Below are 17424 nucleotides of genomic sequence, written 5' to 3'. Positions count from 1 at the left end.
CTCTGGGTAAAACAACTTCTCTAAATCTATTAATTTCTTCATTGGCACCCATCAGTGTTATATCTTTCAGAAATACTGAACTATTTTCAACATGATAAAACACAACCATTTGGGCAAGGACAGATGGAAAAGACAGCTTTCCTGAGCCCTCTCTTCTCTCATTTTAATGGCTATGAATTGCTTCTGAGATTTATTGAATAGCTATTGTCCTTCTCTTTACCATTATCTACTTCTCTTCAGCTACCCTCATATGTGACTCCTAGCTTTTTGGGTAAGACATTGTTTACCACTCTTTTTTATTTCTCATTCTGATGAAATACATTATCCAGCAGCTGCAAAGAAACAGTACACAGGAGGTAAATTATTTTAAAACCTTCAAAGAATATCATTAATCTGTCCTTGAATGACAATTTGACCAAGTATAGCATTCTAGGGTTGAATTTTTTCCTTCAGTGTTATTAATGTTATAGCTCCAATGTCTTCTGCTGAGAAGTCTGATAAAATTCTGATGTAAGATTATTTGTAAATGGTTTTCTGTTTCTCTGTTAACTTTTAAGATCCCTGTATGATGAAATTTCATGGTGATATACTTAAGCATATACTTCATTGTCCTGGGCATTTGGTGGACACCTGAGTAATCCTTCAGTTACAGAAAAAGTATGTTTTTGATGTACATGATAATTTCAGTTTCTTTTTAAATCTTCTATTCTATAATGAAGAATCTTGAACTTCCTGAATTTAATTTCTAATAATTTTGTATTTTTGTTCTTACTTTCCATGTGTGTTTTTGTTCCATACTCTGTGAGATTTCCTAAATTTTACCATCTTAAATTTTCATTACAAACCTCATTGCATTCCTATATCAATTTCAATTTCCAGGCCAGGCATGGTGGTTCACCCCTTTAATCCCAGCACTTTTGGAGGCTGAGGCAGGTGAATCACTTGAGGCCAGGAGTTTGAGAGGAGCCTGGCCAACATGGTGAAACCTTGTTTCTACTAAACAAAAATACAACAATTAGCTGAGTGTGGTAGAGTGCGCCTGTAATCCCAGCTACTCGGAAGGCTGAGGCACGAGAATTGCTTGAAACTGGGAGGCAAAGATTTCAGTGAGTCGAAATCATGCCACTGCACTCCAGCCTAGGCTATAGAAGATTAAAAAAAAAAATTCAATTTCCAGATTTTCAATGAAAAATATTCTTTGTTGTTATTGGTTTCTCAGTTACATTTTCTCATAGTTATCTTTCTGAATATATTCTTGTTTTTAGTTTGTACTGTTCTACGTCTTAATTGGAAGCTTTCCTTACAGACTTTGTGATCTTTGATTCTATATATTTACAAGAACAGCACCAAAAATCAGATTGGAAGTTTTTTTATGTGGGCAGGGCTTAGTGACGGGTAGATTCACTACAGGGTAATTTGGGGATATGTTATTTTGTTAGAAGGCTCCTAAGTAAGAAATTTCTCCTTCTGGTAACATTGAGTTTCTCCAGATAATTCTCTGATCTTCTAAGCTCATGCCTGCCAGCCTTCCGAGATATGATCATGGGAGGGGCCTGTATAACTATATACATTCAAGCACACCTGCTCTCTGCTATGTCTACTGACTTTGAGTTTCAAGACTCTGTGACTCTATTACTCCAAACAATACCTCTCTATATTTATCATTAAAATTGTCATTTTTATAAAATATGAAAAAGTAAAAATATTTCAACCTGAACAATGAAGAATGGATTTGGGGGAGCACCAAGATGGCAGAGAGGAGGCAACAATAGAATGCAGCTCCCAGTGCATGAGACACAGAGGGCTAGAGGACTTCACGGATTGCAAGCGAAGTGCTGGGTTTGTTTCCGTAGGACTGGTACGACTCTGAAAATAGCCCAGGAAGGAGATGAAGCAGTGGGAGAGCCACTCAGGGAGGGCAAACCGAGACAGGAGAGGTGTGTCCCCACCTGGAACGTGCAGCCAGCTCAGAGGGTCAGGGACTTCACCTTCTCGGTGCTCCGATTTGGATCCTGGGCCTACCTCAACCCTCCTGCAACACATGGTCCACAAGAGCTACGCCAGACTGAGAGGCACTGTGGGTTGTCGATGCAAATCTGAGGAATGGCTTCCATCTGCTGCCGCAAGTTGTTGGCAAGAACCTGGGAGGAAGTTTGGACTAACGCCAGTGGGATGGAACAACCAGTCCCACAGAAAGAAGCAGAGTTGAAAGCAGGGAAACAGGCCATTAGGCTTGGCAGGCCTCACCCCCTAAAAACTCAAACTGAAGCTCGCTCACTAGAGAGCTTGGCAGTGAATACACCAGTTTGACCCCAACCAAGCTCAGGAAAGGAGAGCCAAGACTGGGAAGGCGGGGCTAATCTGACTTGCAAACAAACTCCAGGGGAAGACCACCCACGTAGCAACATGACTGACTCTGAGGCCGCACAGAAGTGCCTCTACAGGCCAAAAAAGATATAGCTACAACTGCAACATAAAGGACCTCCACTCAGAGATTCCTCCTAAAATCACCAAATTCAAAGATCAAAGGGAGATAAATCCATGAAGATGAGAAGCAACCAGTGCAAAAAGGATGGAACCATCAAAGACCATAACACCTCTTCCCCTCCTAGGGATCACAACTCCTCACCATCAAGGGAACGAAACAAGGCAGAAAATGAGTTTGACTAACTGACAGAAGCAGGCTTCAGAAGGTGGGTAATAACAAACTTCTCTAAGTTAAAAGACCATGTTCTAACCCAATGCAAAGAAACTAAGAACCTTGAAAACAGGTTAGACGAAATGCTAACTAGAATAACCAGCTTAGAGAAGAACATAAATGACTTGATAGAGCCAAAAAACACAGCACGAGAACTTCATGAGGCATACACAAGTTTAAACAGCTGAATCGATCAAGCAGAAGAAAGGATATCAGAAATAGAAGATCAAATCAATGAAATAAAACCAGAAGGCAAGATTAGAGAAAAAAGAGTGAAAACAAATGAACAAAGCCTCTAAGAACTAAGAGATTGTGTGAAAAGACCTTAATCTACACTTGACTGGTGTATCTGAATGGAACGGGGAGAATGAATCCAAGTTGGAAAAACGTCTTCAGGATATGATCCAGGAGAACTTCTCCAACTTAACAAGGCAGGCCAACATTCAAAATCAGGAAATACAGAGAACACCACAAAGATATTCCTCAAGACGAGCAATCCCAAGGCACATAATTGTCAGATTCACCAGGTTTGAAATGAAGGAAAAAATCCCAAGGGCAGCCAGAGAGAAAGGCTGAGTCACCCATAAAGGAAAGACCATCAGACTCACAGTGGATCTCTAGGCAGAAACCCTACAAGCTAGAAGGGAGTGGGGGCCAATATTCAACATCCTTAAAGAAAAGAACTTTCAACCCAGAATTTCATTTCTAGCCAAACTAAGCTTCATAAGTGAAGGAGAAATAAAACCCCTTATGGACAAGCAATCGTTGAGAGATTTCATCACTATACGACCTGCTTTACAAGAGCTCCTGAAGGAAGTACTAAACATGGAAAGGAACGACCAGTACCAGCCACTAAAACAACGTACCAAATGGTAAAGAACAATGACGCAATGAAGAAACCGTATCAACTAATGGGCAAAACAACAACGTAGTAACAAAATGGCAGAATCAAATTCAAACATAACAATATTAATATTGAATGTAAATGGCCTAAATGCCCGAATCAAAAGGCACAGACTGGCAAGTAAAGACGCATTGGTGTGCTGTATTCAGGAGACCCATCTCACATGCAAAGACACACACAGACTCAAAATAAAGGGATGGAAGAAGATTTACCAAGCAAATGGAGAGAAAAAAAAAAAAAAAAGCAGGGGTAGCAATCCTAATCTTTGATAAAACGGACTTTAAACCAACAAAGATCAAAAGAGACAAAGAAGGGCATTACATGATGGTAAAAAGGTCAATGCAAAAAGAGAGCTAACTATCCTAAATATATATGCACCCAGTGCAGGAGGACACAGATACATAAAGCAAGTTCTTATCGACCTACAAAGAGACTTAGACTCCCACACAATAATAGTGGGAGACTTTAACACTCCACTGACAATATTGGACAGATCAACAAGACAGAAAGTCAACAAAAATATCTAGGACTTGAATGCAGATCTGGACCAAGTGGACCTAATAGATATTTAAAGAACTCTCCACCCCAAATCCACAGACTATACATTCTTCTCAGCACCACCTCACACTCTAAAATTGACCACATATTAAGTAAATCACTCGTCAGCAAATGCAAAAGAACGGAAATCATAACAAATAGTCTCTCAGACCACAGTGCAATCAAATTAGAACTCAAGATTAAGAAAAGCATTCAAAACTGCACAGTCACATGGAAACTGAACAACTTGCTCCTGAAAGATAAATGGATAAACAATAAAATGAAGGCAGAAATAAAAATGTTCTTGGAAACCAATGAGAATGAAGACACAACATACCAGAATCTATGGGATGCATTTAAAGCAGTGTCTACAGGGAAATTTATAGCAATAAATGCCCAGATGAGAAACAAGGAAAGATCTAAAATTGATGCCCTATTATCAAAATTGAAAGAGCTAGAGGAGCAAGATAAAAAAAACTCAAAAGCTAGCAGAAGATAAGAAATAACTAAGATCAGAGCAGAACTGAAGGAGATAGAGACAGACAAAAAAAAATCCTTCAAAAAATCAGTAAATCCAGGAGCTGGTTTTTTGAAAAGATCAACAAAATAGAGCGCTAGCTACACTAACAAAAAAAGAAAAGAGAGAAGTGTCGAATAGATGCAATAAAAAACGATAAAGGGGAGATCACCACTGATTCCTCAGAAGTACAAACTACCATCAGAGATTACTACAAACAGCTCCATGCACATAAACCAGTAAATCTGGAAGAAATTAATAAATTCCTGGACACAGGCAGACTCCCAAGACTAAGCCATGAAGAAGGTGAAACCCTAAATGGACCAATAATAATGTCAAGTCAAGGCAGCAATTAAGCCCACCAACCAAAAAAAGTTCAGGTCCAGACAGGTTCACGGCTGAATTCTACCAGGAGTAAGAGGAACTGGTACCATTCCTGTTGAAACTATTCCAAACAATACAAAAGGAGGGAATCCTCCCTAACTCATTTTATGAGACCAACATCATCCTGATACCAAAACCTGGCAGAGACATAACTAAAAAAGAAAACTAAAGGCCAATATCCATGATGAACATAGATGCAAAAATCTTCAATAAAATACTGGGAAACAAAATCCAAAAGCACATCAAAAAGCTTATCCACCATGATCAAGCAGGCTTCATCCGGGGATGCAAGGCTAGTTCAACATATGCAAATCTATAAACATAATCCACCACATAAACAGAACCAATGACAAAAACCACATGATTAACTCAATAGATGCAGAGAAGGCCTTTGACGAAATTCAACAGTCCTTTATGCTAAAAACTCTCAATAAACTAGGTATCAATGGAATTTATCTCAAAATAAGAAAAGCTATTTATGACAACCCACAGCCAATATCATACTGAATGGGCAAAAACTGGAAGCATTCCCTTTAAAAACTGGCACTAGACAAGGATGTCCTCTCTCACCAATCCTATTCAATACAGTATTGGAATTTCTAGCCAGAGCAATTAGGCAAGAAAAAGAAATAAAGAGCATTCAATTAGGAAAAGAAGAAGTCAAACTGTCCCTATTTGCAGAAGACATGATTGTATATTTACAAGACTCCATCATCTTAGCCCCAAACCTTCTCAAGCTGGTAAGCAACTTCTGCAAAGTCTCAGGATACAAAATCAATGTGCAGAAATCACAAGCATTCCTGTACACCAACAACAGACTTAAAGAGAGCCAAATCAAGAACGAACTGCCATTCACAATTGCTACAAAGAGAATAAAATACCTAGGAATACAACTAACAAGGAACGTAAAGGACCTCTTCAAGGAGAACTACAAACCACTGCTCAACGTAATAAGAGAGGACACAAACAGATGGAGAAACATTCCATGTTCATGGTTAGGAAGAATCAATATCATGAAAATGGCCATACTGCCATTTTCAAAGTAATTTATAGATTCAATGCTATCCCCATCAAACTACCAATGACCTTCTACACAGAACTGGAAAAAACCACCTTAAACTTCATATGGAACCAAAAGAGAGCCCGCATAGCCAAGTCAATTCTAAGCAAAAAGAACAAAGCGGGAGGCATCACACTACCGGACATCAAACTCTACTACAAGGCTACAGTAATCAAAACAGCATGGTACTGGTACCAAAACAGAGATATAGACCAATGGAACAGAACAGAGGCCTTGGAGGCGACACAACATATCTACAACCATCCGATCTTTGACAAACCTGACAAAAACAAGCAATGGGGAAAGGATTCCCTGTTTAATAAGTGGTGTTGGGAAAACTGGCTAGCCATATGCAGAAAGCAGAAACTGGACCCCTTCCTGACACCTTACACTAAAATTAACTCCAGATGGATTAAAGACTTAAACATAAGACCTAACACCATAAAAACCCTAGAAGAAAATCTAGGCAAAACCATTCAGGACATAGGCGTAGGCAAGGACTTCATGACCAAAACACCAAAAGCATTGGCAACAAAAGCCAAAATAGACCAATGGGACCTAATCAAACTCCACAGCTTCTGCACGGCAAAAGAAACAGTCAATAGAGTGAATCCGCAACCAACAGAATGGGAGAAAATTTTTGCAGCTTACCCATCTGACAAAGGGCTGATATCCAGAATTTACAACGAAGTAAAGCAGATTTACAAGAAAAAAACAAACAAGCCCATTCAAAAGTGGGTGAAGGATATGAACAGATACTTTACAAAAGAAGACATACATAAGGCAACAAACAGACGAAAAAATGCTCATCATCACTGGTCATTAGAGAAATGCAAATCAAAACTACATTGAGATACCATCTCACGCCAGTTAGAACGGCGATCATTAAAAAATCTGGAGACAGCAGATGCTGGAGAGGATGTGGAGAAATAGGAACACTTTTACACTGTTGGTGGGAGTGTAAGTTAGTTCAACCATTGTGGAAGACAGTATGGCGATTCCCCAAGGACCTAGAAATAGAAATTCCATTTGACCAGCAATCCCATTACTGGGTATATATCTCAAGGATTATAAATTATTCTACTATAAGGACACATGCACACGAATGTTCATTGCAGCACTGTTTACAATAGCAAATACCTGGAACCAACCCAAATGCCCATCGATGATAGATTGGACAGGGAAAATGTGGAACATATACACCATGGAATATTATGCAGCCATCAAAAATGATGAGTTCACGTCCTTTGTAGGGACATGGATGAGCCTGGAAACCATCATTCTCAGCAAACTGACACAAGAACACAAAATAAAACACCACATGTTCTCACTCATAGGTGGGTGTTGAACAATGAGAACACATGGACACAGGGAAGGGAGCACTGCACACTGGGGTCTGTAGGGGGGAAATAGGGGAGGGACAGCACGGGGTGGGGAGTTGGGGAGAGATAGCATGGGGAGAAATGCTACATATAGGTGAAGGGGAGGAAGGCAGCAAATCACACTGCCACATATGCACCTATGCAACAATCTTGCATGTTCCTCACATGTACCCCGAAACCTAAAATGCAATAGAAAAAAAAAAAAAAGGATGGAGAGAAAAAAAAATGATAGAAATGTCAGTCAACCGTAAAATACACAGTTGCATGTGTTTTTTAATAGACAAGCAGAATTGCCACTAATCTGCCTATAAAATATGAAAACAGATTGCATCACCACTGTTTAACAGGAGCATTTATGTATTAATTTGAATGGAAATAAATTTGCTTGATTTGAAAATGCACAATCAGCATTCCTAATATGCATATTTTTGGAACTGACCAGAAAATTTATTCTAATCCTAATCAATCATCCTATGTCTACTTTGGCAAGCTGGAAATGACAAGAAATCATCAGCAAAATATAGACAGTGCTCCTAGTTTGCAAAACTAGCTGATTTATTACAGTTTAAAACAAAAAAATAGATAACATGATTTTCACAAAGAAGCTCCCAGGAAAAAATGACTGAAACTATTTATTCATATAAGAAGTAACTCACTTTAACTAAAACTTGGTAAGTCAGAAAGCTGATGATGATACTTTTAATTTTGAAGGAAGGGGAAAGAAAAAGTTTTAAATAAATCCAAGTAATTTTTCTTATTCTTTTTCCACAAATGATAAATATTTTTAACAGAAAGATGGTAAAATATCAAGTACAAATCATCCATTAAACATAAAAATGAGGACCAGCAGTAGGTTTCTTATTTTTCTTGAGAGTAATTAATAAAGATAAAATCTTAAAGGACATTATTTTTGTTTTTTATTTGGTTTTCAGGCAAATCTGATTCTGGGATCGCTTTAAGTGTGTTTATTATCAGCAGCAACTTGGGCCTGCCTGAAATATGGAGACCAGCAGAAGGGATGCAGTCAAGAGAGTATTGTGAAGTTTTTCACCTAATAAAATTGAAATTCTGCAAAAATACAGATTTAGTTACATCCTAGGTAACAACATTAATTTCATCCTTTTAACCATAGCATCAAAGCTTAGACTACAGTTGTTAGCCATATTTCTACATTTAAGCATTCAACTCCCAGGTTTACAAACTCCTTACTTATGAATACTGTATATAACTTAACATACTCTCCTGCATTGCGTGACATAGAGTTTCCAGGGAGTTTGATTTGTCCTCCCAAGAGGACATTATTTCCTTTTGTCAAACTGTCAAATTGTTAGCAAGCAGCTGTGGCTAGGAGGGAGCAAAGTTTTATGTGAATTATATCTTTGTATAAACATAGATTCTTAAACTTCCCAAGTGGCCTTCATTTACTGTCTATCAATAAAGATTAATAGCCCCAGTCCTAAGCAAAAGACCAAATATGATATTGCCCCCCACTTCCTGGCCTTTTACCCATTTGGTAGCATTACCAAGATGGAATTAAATCACAGTGAGCTGGCACGAACCAGCTTTGTATTTATAATGCTGGGTCAGCAGAAGAGGTAATATAGGAGAGAGAGAATCCGGAGAGGATGGTGTGGCTCAAACAGAAGAGATGCTGAAGGCCTAGATGGCTATTTTTGCCAATGGCTTAAGAATATGTCATTATTTCATAGTCAAATTTCATTTAATGATTCCATTTATTTAGTTATATACCTGGTAAATCAGAGAAGAGAAGAATGCACTCATTAAAGCCATTAGCCAAAAGCCGGTCCCGTAGCTGCTGAAGAATTGCTACTCCAATACAGAATGGGAAAGAGGAATTCCCGAGTAGTAAGGTATCCCAAAGGTGGAAAATTTTGTGTAGTGGAAATACATCTGTAAAATGACAAAAATACAAACAAATTAAAATAAAAAACCAAAATATAACAATTAAAACAATAACAACCTACTTTATTAGTTCTATAATTATTACCTATGGTCAAAACTATTAGGTAAGAGCTAATACTACCAAACTGTTTGCATGAAATGTTTATTTGACTCTGAAAATTTATAGCTTCCTAAGGCAACTTAAAAAACTGATAATCGGACTGCCCAAACATAACATTTTTAACCCTATTAACCATTCACAGTATTTCTTCCCAGAACTTTCCAGCTGTATTATTCTCACAAATTTATTTATCTAGATGAACTTTAGCATTGTTTTAGGTACAGTAAAATGACATATCTATTATACTCTTTAAACAACTGTTTTAATAAATTCCCACAAAAATCCTATGAGCAACTTTCTATTTTTTGTAACTTCCTTTTTCTCATTAACAATACTATTGATATCTTCCAGGCCAGTGCATAAAGATCTACTTCAAATATTATTCTAGTTACCATGCAAATCATATTTTATAGGTAAGGATGTCCACTTTATTAATATTTGTAACAAAGTATTACCCATTCACATAATCTGCTTAACTTGTAGAGGAATCCTAGTTTAAAAAATAAAAGTTATTGGCGAATCTCTGAAAATTAAGCTGATTTGGTTATAATAGTTGCCCTTATAAGCTTAATGTAAATACTATAGTTGATTTTTTTTTTCAAAAAGGGGCAGAGTTTGTATTAATATCATGATAGGTATAATAGGTTTTTTTTTTTTTTTTTTTTTTTTTGAGACGGAGTTTCACTCTTGTTACCCAGGCTGGAGTGCAATGGCGCGATCTCGGCTCATTGCAACCTCCGCCTCCTGGGTTCAGGCAATTCTCCTGCCTCAGCCTCCTGAGTAGCTGGGAATACAGGCACGCGCCACCATGCCCAGCTAATTTTTTGTATTTTCAAGTAGAGACGGGGTTTCACCATGTTGACCAGGATGGTCTCGATCTCTTGACCTCGTGATCCACCCGCCTCGGCCTCCTAAGTATAGTAGGTTTTTATCGTACAGAATTCTCATTTTGATATTCAGGGAACAGAACGATTGAAATTATTTTCTATTCAACTCTATTATGTTAGAAATACATAAAAATACTTTCTAAATCTGCTTAATATTATTGTAACTATAAAATATGGGAAGGCATTGGGTTGTCCTTTCACTAATACAATATTCAAAAAAAATAAAAATCCAGGGGGAAGTGATACTTACGAGTAAACATGGTGAGAAACCAAGGGATGGCATAGAGCTATGAATGGAAAAAGAGGTACAGGGAATGGATAAAGAGGAAATAAAAGAGATAATTAGAATGATTACCAATAAACTGAATTGTAAAAGTAAGTTCTATGTTTTGGTCTACTTTATTGGTTAAAGTAAAAAGAATGTAGTGTGAAGTTTAGCCTAAAGCTACCTCCTTACACGTTTTAAGTTCGGCCTAGTGGTTTCTCCATATATAGTGAACTGTAATCTAACTGGATGTGTAAACAGACTGTAACAAATGCTGAGCTGTAACCAATCTAACTGTTTCTGTATGTCACTTTTGTTTTCTGTATGTCACTTTTCTTTTCCTGTCCATAAATCTTCCACCATGTGGCTAAAATGGAGTGTGGGAGCCTCTTCTGGCTTGGGAACTGCAGATTTATGAGTTGTTCTTTCCTCAATTAAACTCTGTTAAATTTAATTTGTTGGAGGTTTTTCTTTTAATGTAGCTAATTACAGTTATTATAAATACTCTATTATATAATGATATTATCCATGTTACAAATATAGATGACCCTTTTGCCAAATATTATTCACAGAATGTCTTCATTTCACCAAAGGATACACTCAAGATCATGACTAACCCAAACACAATACTGGTGTACTAATTTCAAGGGTATATTTTACTTTTCAGGTTTGTACAGAATATTTCTGACTAGATCAGGGGATACGTAGGTATCTGGTTAAATGTTGTGCGTGTATGTGTGTGCGTGTGTCTGTGTGTGTGTGTGTCACAGTGTTTCCAAATGAGATCAGCATTTGAATCAGTAGACTCAGTAAATTGTCCTCCCCAGCATGGGTAGGTATCATCTAATCAATTGCGAGCCTGAACAAAACAAAGGTAGAGGAAGGAGGAATGTGCTTCTTCTTTTCTACCTCACTGCTTGAGCCGGAATGTTTCATCTAATCTTGCCCTGCCTTTAGACTGGGATTTATATCACCAGTCTCCTAGTTCTCAGGCCTTTGGAATCAGAATTACAAAGGCCACTAGACTTTGAATTATATTACTGGCTTTCCTGGGTGTCCAGCTTGCAAAGAGCATATTGTGGGATATCTCAGCTTCCATAATCGTGTGAGCCTATTACTCACAGTAAATCTCCTTTATCTATATTTATATATCTCCTATTGGTTCTGTGTCTCTAGAGAACACTAATACAGTCCTGATAATTATTGAGGTACTCTTAACTGTATTTTTAAGAATTAATCAGATGATATTTTTTAAATGTTCAAAATGTCTCAATGAAAGGTGTAATAAAGTATGTGCTTTGGGTTACCACTTAATTAACAGAAAGCTTCATAATGGACTAAAGTGATAAGATCTAATATTATAATTATTAGTAATAATTTGACAATTTTCCTAAGTTTACTATCTAGAAACATATATACACATACACGCACATATAGCTATATATACAGTATATATGTTCTACATAAATATATATACACATATACATTTTCAATAAATTTTGAGAGATTTTGGAAGTGACAAATAATCCTTAATTTATAAAAGTAGAGCAAAAATCTCCTTTGTCAATAGCAAGTGTCAAAAATCTAATTTACAGAAAAATCTGAAAAAGCGCTAATTTTATTTTGCTTTGTGAGTTAATACAGGCTGCTGTTAAAGACCTCTCTACTATCTACAGGGTTAGTTTAAATAGTCTTTCAGCATCTAGCAATTATGAATTTATGAGTAAAGGTGCCTACTGTCTTTGCATTTCACTCGACTATTTATACTACCAAGATGCCAATCAAGAACTTTATAAGTATATTGTATATTAAAATCTAAGTACTACATGTGAAATAAAATAATCTCCACCATACCATTTTTATAGGCTGAAATTCAGATACATTTTTCTAGGTACATTATAAATAAGAAAAGGAAAAAGTACAAAGGTATATGACTTACTTGTAATGAGTAAAGGTTGCAGAAAACAATAAAATATAAATTGTTCATTTTAATTTAAATTTAAAAATAAAGTCAGCAGAATTAGTTTCATTGCTATTATTCAACATCTCTTTTAAAGACATGAGATCAATATTACCTTATCCCCTTTAGATGAAAGCTAATTGCCATTAAGAATCTTTTTCAAATCATTTCAACAACTAGTTAACAGTGCCTTTTCTCCCGTACTAGTCTGTGTAATTAGCTACATCAAGATCTTTGGAAGAATTCTGCTTCTGACCAAGGTAAAATAACAGGAACCAGATTTACCTACTGAACTGAAACACCTAAAAATCAGACCAAATATATAAAACAACAATTTGCACATCTTAGATATCAGGCAGCAGAGAGTAGTACCTAAGGGAGGAGGAACAAATGAAAAGAACTCTAAAATTGCCCAATTTACTGCATGCAAAGAAGTGGGCCACTGACAGGGAGGAAGAACCCAAAAAGAGCTTGATGGTTGTCCTGAGCTGAATATGTGGAGTAGGAAATCTGGGGAGATTAAGGTGGCTGGAATCTTCAGGACAGCGTCCTGGAAGATTCTGCCAGAGAGAGAGGTGCATAGAGAAAGCTCCAGAAATCTGCTGAAGTTTCCCTTCAAATCTTTGCTAAGTAGTAAAGAGAGTATATGTGTGTATGTATATATGTGTGTGTGTGTGTGTGTGTGTGTGTATACATGTGTATATACATGTGTATATACACATGTATACACACACACACACACACACACACACACACACGAGATACAAAATGGGGCAGAAACCACCTCAAAAAATGCCAAGCTCATAAAATGCCAAGAATAGTTAATTTTCTCACTAACCAGAATGAAAAAACAAACAAACAAACCACACCTGTTATAAACAAGGCATTGGGGAGAGTAGTCAGAAGAGTATTGCTTTAGTAATGGAGCAAAATTATGCTCCAAAATTAAGCTGCTCTGGTCCCACTTAATAAACCTCAAAAGCAAGTTAAGTTACACTGAAACAATTTGATCCTTAAAAAAGCAAGCCTTGAAAGGATCAAATTGTTTCCGTGTATTTTAACTGCATCCAAGATACCATACTTATGGTCACCCCAAACTGCCTCTGTTTTCTACCAGCACCATTATTATAGTCACTTAGGTAGAAAAATCTTAGGTACAAAAGTAGGTCTGATAGATATTTTTACAAGGTCTCCTCAGTCTTCTGTTTCTGTCCAGTCATACTGAACTAATCTTGTTTTGGTTCTCATTCTTTTTTTCATGGACTACTGCGACTGTTTTACAGTTGTTCAGTTTCTACCTGGTCCAACATTTCCTTCCACCAAATTGATTTTCCTAAAAACTCAACTGTGATGACATCATTCCCCTGCTCCACCATGTCAATACATTTCCACCGCATACCAAATTAAGTACAATTTTGTACTCATGCATTTAAGGCCACTGCGAATTAGAGAAAAAGCCAAGAAGGACTTGGAGTCAGAAAACATGCATCTGAGTTTTGACTCTTGACAATTACTGGATACCATGCCTTGGTCAAGTCAGTTAACTAACCTCTGTGAATCCCAAATCTTCATTTGTCAAACAGGTAAACTAGTATCTGAACTATGTCAGAGAGATGGTGTGATGTTGAAATAACATATGTGAAAATGATTTGTAAACAGTAACAAACTGTAAATTTAAAGTAGTATTACTATTAATAGCAGCATAAGAAACGGCATTAGACTAAATTTCTTTGCAGCTTACCACTTCCCTATACATGTTTTACTTCCTGCCAAGGCAGATTTCCATCAATCAAAGCTCTACAAGATTTTTCCAAGCCTGCCTCAAATGCCATTTGTTCTGTGAAAACTTTTTGTATATTTTTATGATACCTATCCCACTATGCTTTGTATCTTATATAATACAGTTGTATCATATACAATTATAGTAATCATTTTTATATTATAATTACCTATCACCACATACTTGTACTATACTTAATTCTGGGCATATTCATTCACTATTTCATTCATTCATGCTTGCTTTTGTTCATTATTCAACATGAAATGCTTTGTGCTATATATCATGTGTCCCACTCTAGCGGAAGAGTCAGACATATGAACAAACACCTAAAATGCTTTACTGTTAAATGTAACAATAGAAGTTCTGGTATAAGTGAATGGCAGCAAAGTTACAGGAGCTTATGGCCTTTTCTATCATATTCTCTGCAGGAGAATGATATGATTTGTGGGTAAATGTTATTTTACTCATTTATTCATTACTTCAATATTTACTAAGTGCCTAATACATGCCAGATTTGTGTTAGGTGATAGGCTATAGCAGTGAACAAAGTATAGTTCCAGGCTACAGGGAGCTTACAATTTAATAAAAGTAGTAGATATTCATTAAATATTCTCTCAACTCACTCCAATCAAGTTCTTGCCTCCACCTCACCACTGAAACTGTTCTTACCTGGGTCATCAATAATTTCTATGTCATTAAATCTAATGGCCAATTCTCAATTGCAATCTTTCTTTACCAATCAGCAGGATTTGACATAGTTGACTACTCTCACTTTTTCACAACACTTTTTTCCCTCCACTTTGCTTCCAAAACACGATACTCACCTAGTTTTCTTATCTTTCTGACTGCTCCTTATGCATCTCCTTTGTTGGTTCCTCTTCCTCTCTCTGATTTTTAAATATTGGAGTGTCCCAGGTTGAGTTCTTAGATATGTTCTCTTTTTTATTTTTCTCCAAGTAATAACTGTATAGTTTGAGGAACCTCATATTTACAGCTCCATCCCTAGTCCTCTCCCACAAATTCTGAAACTGTATATCCAAATGCCTGTTACCTCCACTTGCATGTCTAACAGACATACATATCCTACAATGAGCTCCTGAGACTTCCTCCAAATCTATACTTCCATGTACAGTATTCCAAATCTCAGTTAAAAGCAACTCTATCCTTTCAATTGTTCAGGTACTTGACTCCTCTCTTCCTCACATACTGTGTATTTGTCACCAGTAGTCCTGCTGGCTCTACCTTCAAAATATATGCAGCATATGAAAATTTCCCACTATCTCCACAGCTAATATCTTGATTCAAGCCAACATTATCTCTTGCCTAGATTATTGCATTAGTCCATTAGTAGTTTCCTAGAATCCATTCTTGTCCATCCTTGGATTTCTCTCAGCATAGCAGCCAGAATGACCTTGATAAATGTTTACATAAGACATCATTCGTCTGCTCAAAAGCATCAGTAGCTTTTATTTTCTCACAATAAAAGCCAAAGTCCTAATGATGATCAATAAAACTATGTAATGTGGCCCTTCATTACCTATTTGACTTTATCTTCTTGTTCACTGTGCTCTAGTCACAACGGTCTGCTGGTTGTACCTCCACATCTCACATCTCAGATATGCTTCTACTTAAGGGCTGCAGCACCTGCTGCTGCTTCTGCTTGGGTTACTCTTTCCCTTATTTTCTTAAAGCATTTATTCATAAGTCAACTTTTCTGTGAGGTTTTCTTGGCTACCTCATTTCAAAATTCATGGCCAGGTGTGGTGGCTCACTCCTACAATCCTAGCACTTTGGGAGGCCAAAGTGGGAGGACTGCTTGAGCCAAGAATTCAAGACCAGCCTGGGTAACACAGGGAGATCTCATTGCTACAAAAAATTTAAAAGTAGATAGGTGTGGTGGTACATGCCTGTGGTCTCAGCTACTTGGAAGGCTGAGAAGGGAGGACTGCTTGAGCCCAGGAGATTGAGACTGCAATGAGCCATAATCACACCACTGTACTCCAGTCTGAGTGACAGAGCAAGACGCTGTCTCAGAAATAAATAAGGAAAATTCGATTTCTCCTCTACCTGAGCACGTAACATAAATACTTTTGCTTTAGCTTTTTTTTTAAAAAAATTAGAACTTACCACTGCCTACTGTAGAGTATATTTATCTTCTTTATTGTCTACCTACTCTAGAATAGGAAGGCAGAGATTTTGCCTATCTTTTATTTTTTTGCTGATGTATCCATGGCATAGAAAAATGCCTGGCACACAAATATTTGTTAAAAGGGTCAGTCAAATATTTGATGAAAGAATGAATGAAAAATACAATGAAGATAATTGAAAGGGATAAATTAAAAGATCCAAATAGTCATGAGACTATATACTTTCTTAAGAAGCTTTCAACAAATGTGAAATAATGAGAAAATGAGTTAATCCTTCCTTGCTTAATATTGGGAAAAAATCCTTCATATTAAATAGTGGAATGTATTTTAAAAAATTAAACTTGAGATTTTGTTATACATGAATATTTTGACAATAATTATTAAAAATTATTTAAAATAAGCAAAATAGCTTATTCTAATGATATTTGAAAAGAAATAATTGTTCAAGTCGAATAAATATCTTTAATATAACATATAATAGCTCCTAGGTGCTTACCAGAACCAGTGACCTCTTATCAATTAAGGATAACTGAGATTAATAAATAGGTAACATATTCTGTGAGACTGTAATGTCTATTATTTTTCCTTCTATATTTCTTCCTTTTAAAATCTTGATATTTTCATCTTAAGTGATTTCTCAGGATATTGGTATAGCTTCATAATATAGCCTGATACATGAAAGACATCAAGACACAATAATTTTGAATACCAGGCAGGTTTTAATTAAAAAGAAAAGCAATTTAAGAATAGAGATATTACTAGCTATTTCCTGATTTAATAGAAAGTGAAATCCAATGAAAAGAAATCATAAGTATTTTCTCCAAATCATGAAATTATGTACAATTGTTTTGGTATAGTATTATTCTACACAGTCAGCTAA

At 36.5% G+C, this 17424-nt stretch overlaps 1 protein-coding gene across 5 annotated transcripts in view; it reads right to left on the bottom strand.

Annotated features, from left to right (window-relative positions):
* TBCK (TBC1 domain containing kinase) overlaps positions 1–17424 on the bottom strand; it is a 263530-nt gene that overhangs the window by 134218 nt on the left and 111888 nt on the right. For all 5 annotated transcript variants that reach the window (XR_010345400.1, XM_012436502.2, XM_064384035.1 and 2 more), the window contains 2 exons: positions 10643–10679; positions 9232–9393 (listed from right to left, as the gene is read on the bottom strand). Coding sequence is in view for 4 of the 5 variants with exons in the window: in XM_012436502.2 (XP_012291925.1) it covers positions 9232–9393; positions 10643–10679 (199 nt within the window). In the remaining variant the exon portion in view is untranslated. The remainder of the gene's footprint in view (positions 1–9231; positions 9394–10642; positions 10680–17424) is intronic.

This window comes from Aotus nancymaae, unplaced genomic scaffold (assembly GCF_030222135.1).
Source record: "Aotus nancymaae isolate 86718 unplaced genomic scaffold, 86718_ANA_hifiasm-v0.15.2.pri h1tg000033l, whole genome shotgun sequence".
Lineage (NCBI taxonomy): Eukaryota > Metazoa > Chordata > Mammalia > Primates > Aotidae > Aotus > Aotus nancymaae.
Note: the sequence above shows the minus strand (reverse complement) of the source record. Positions and strands in the feature narration are given on the sequence as shown.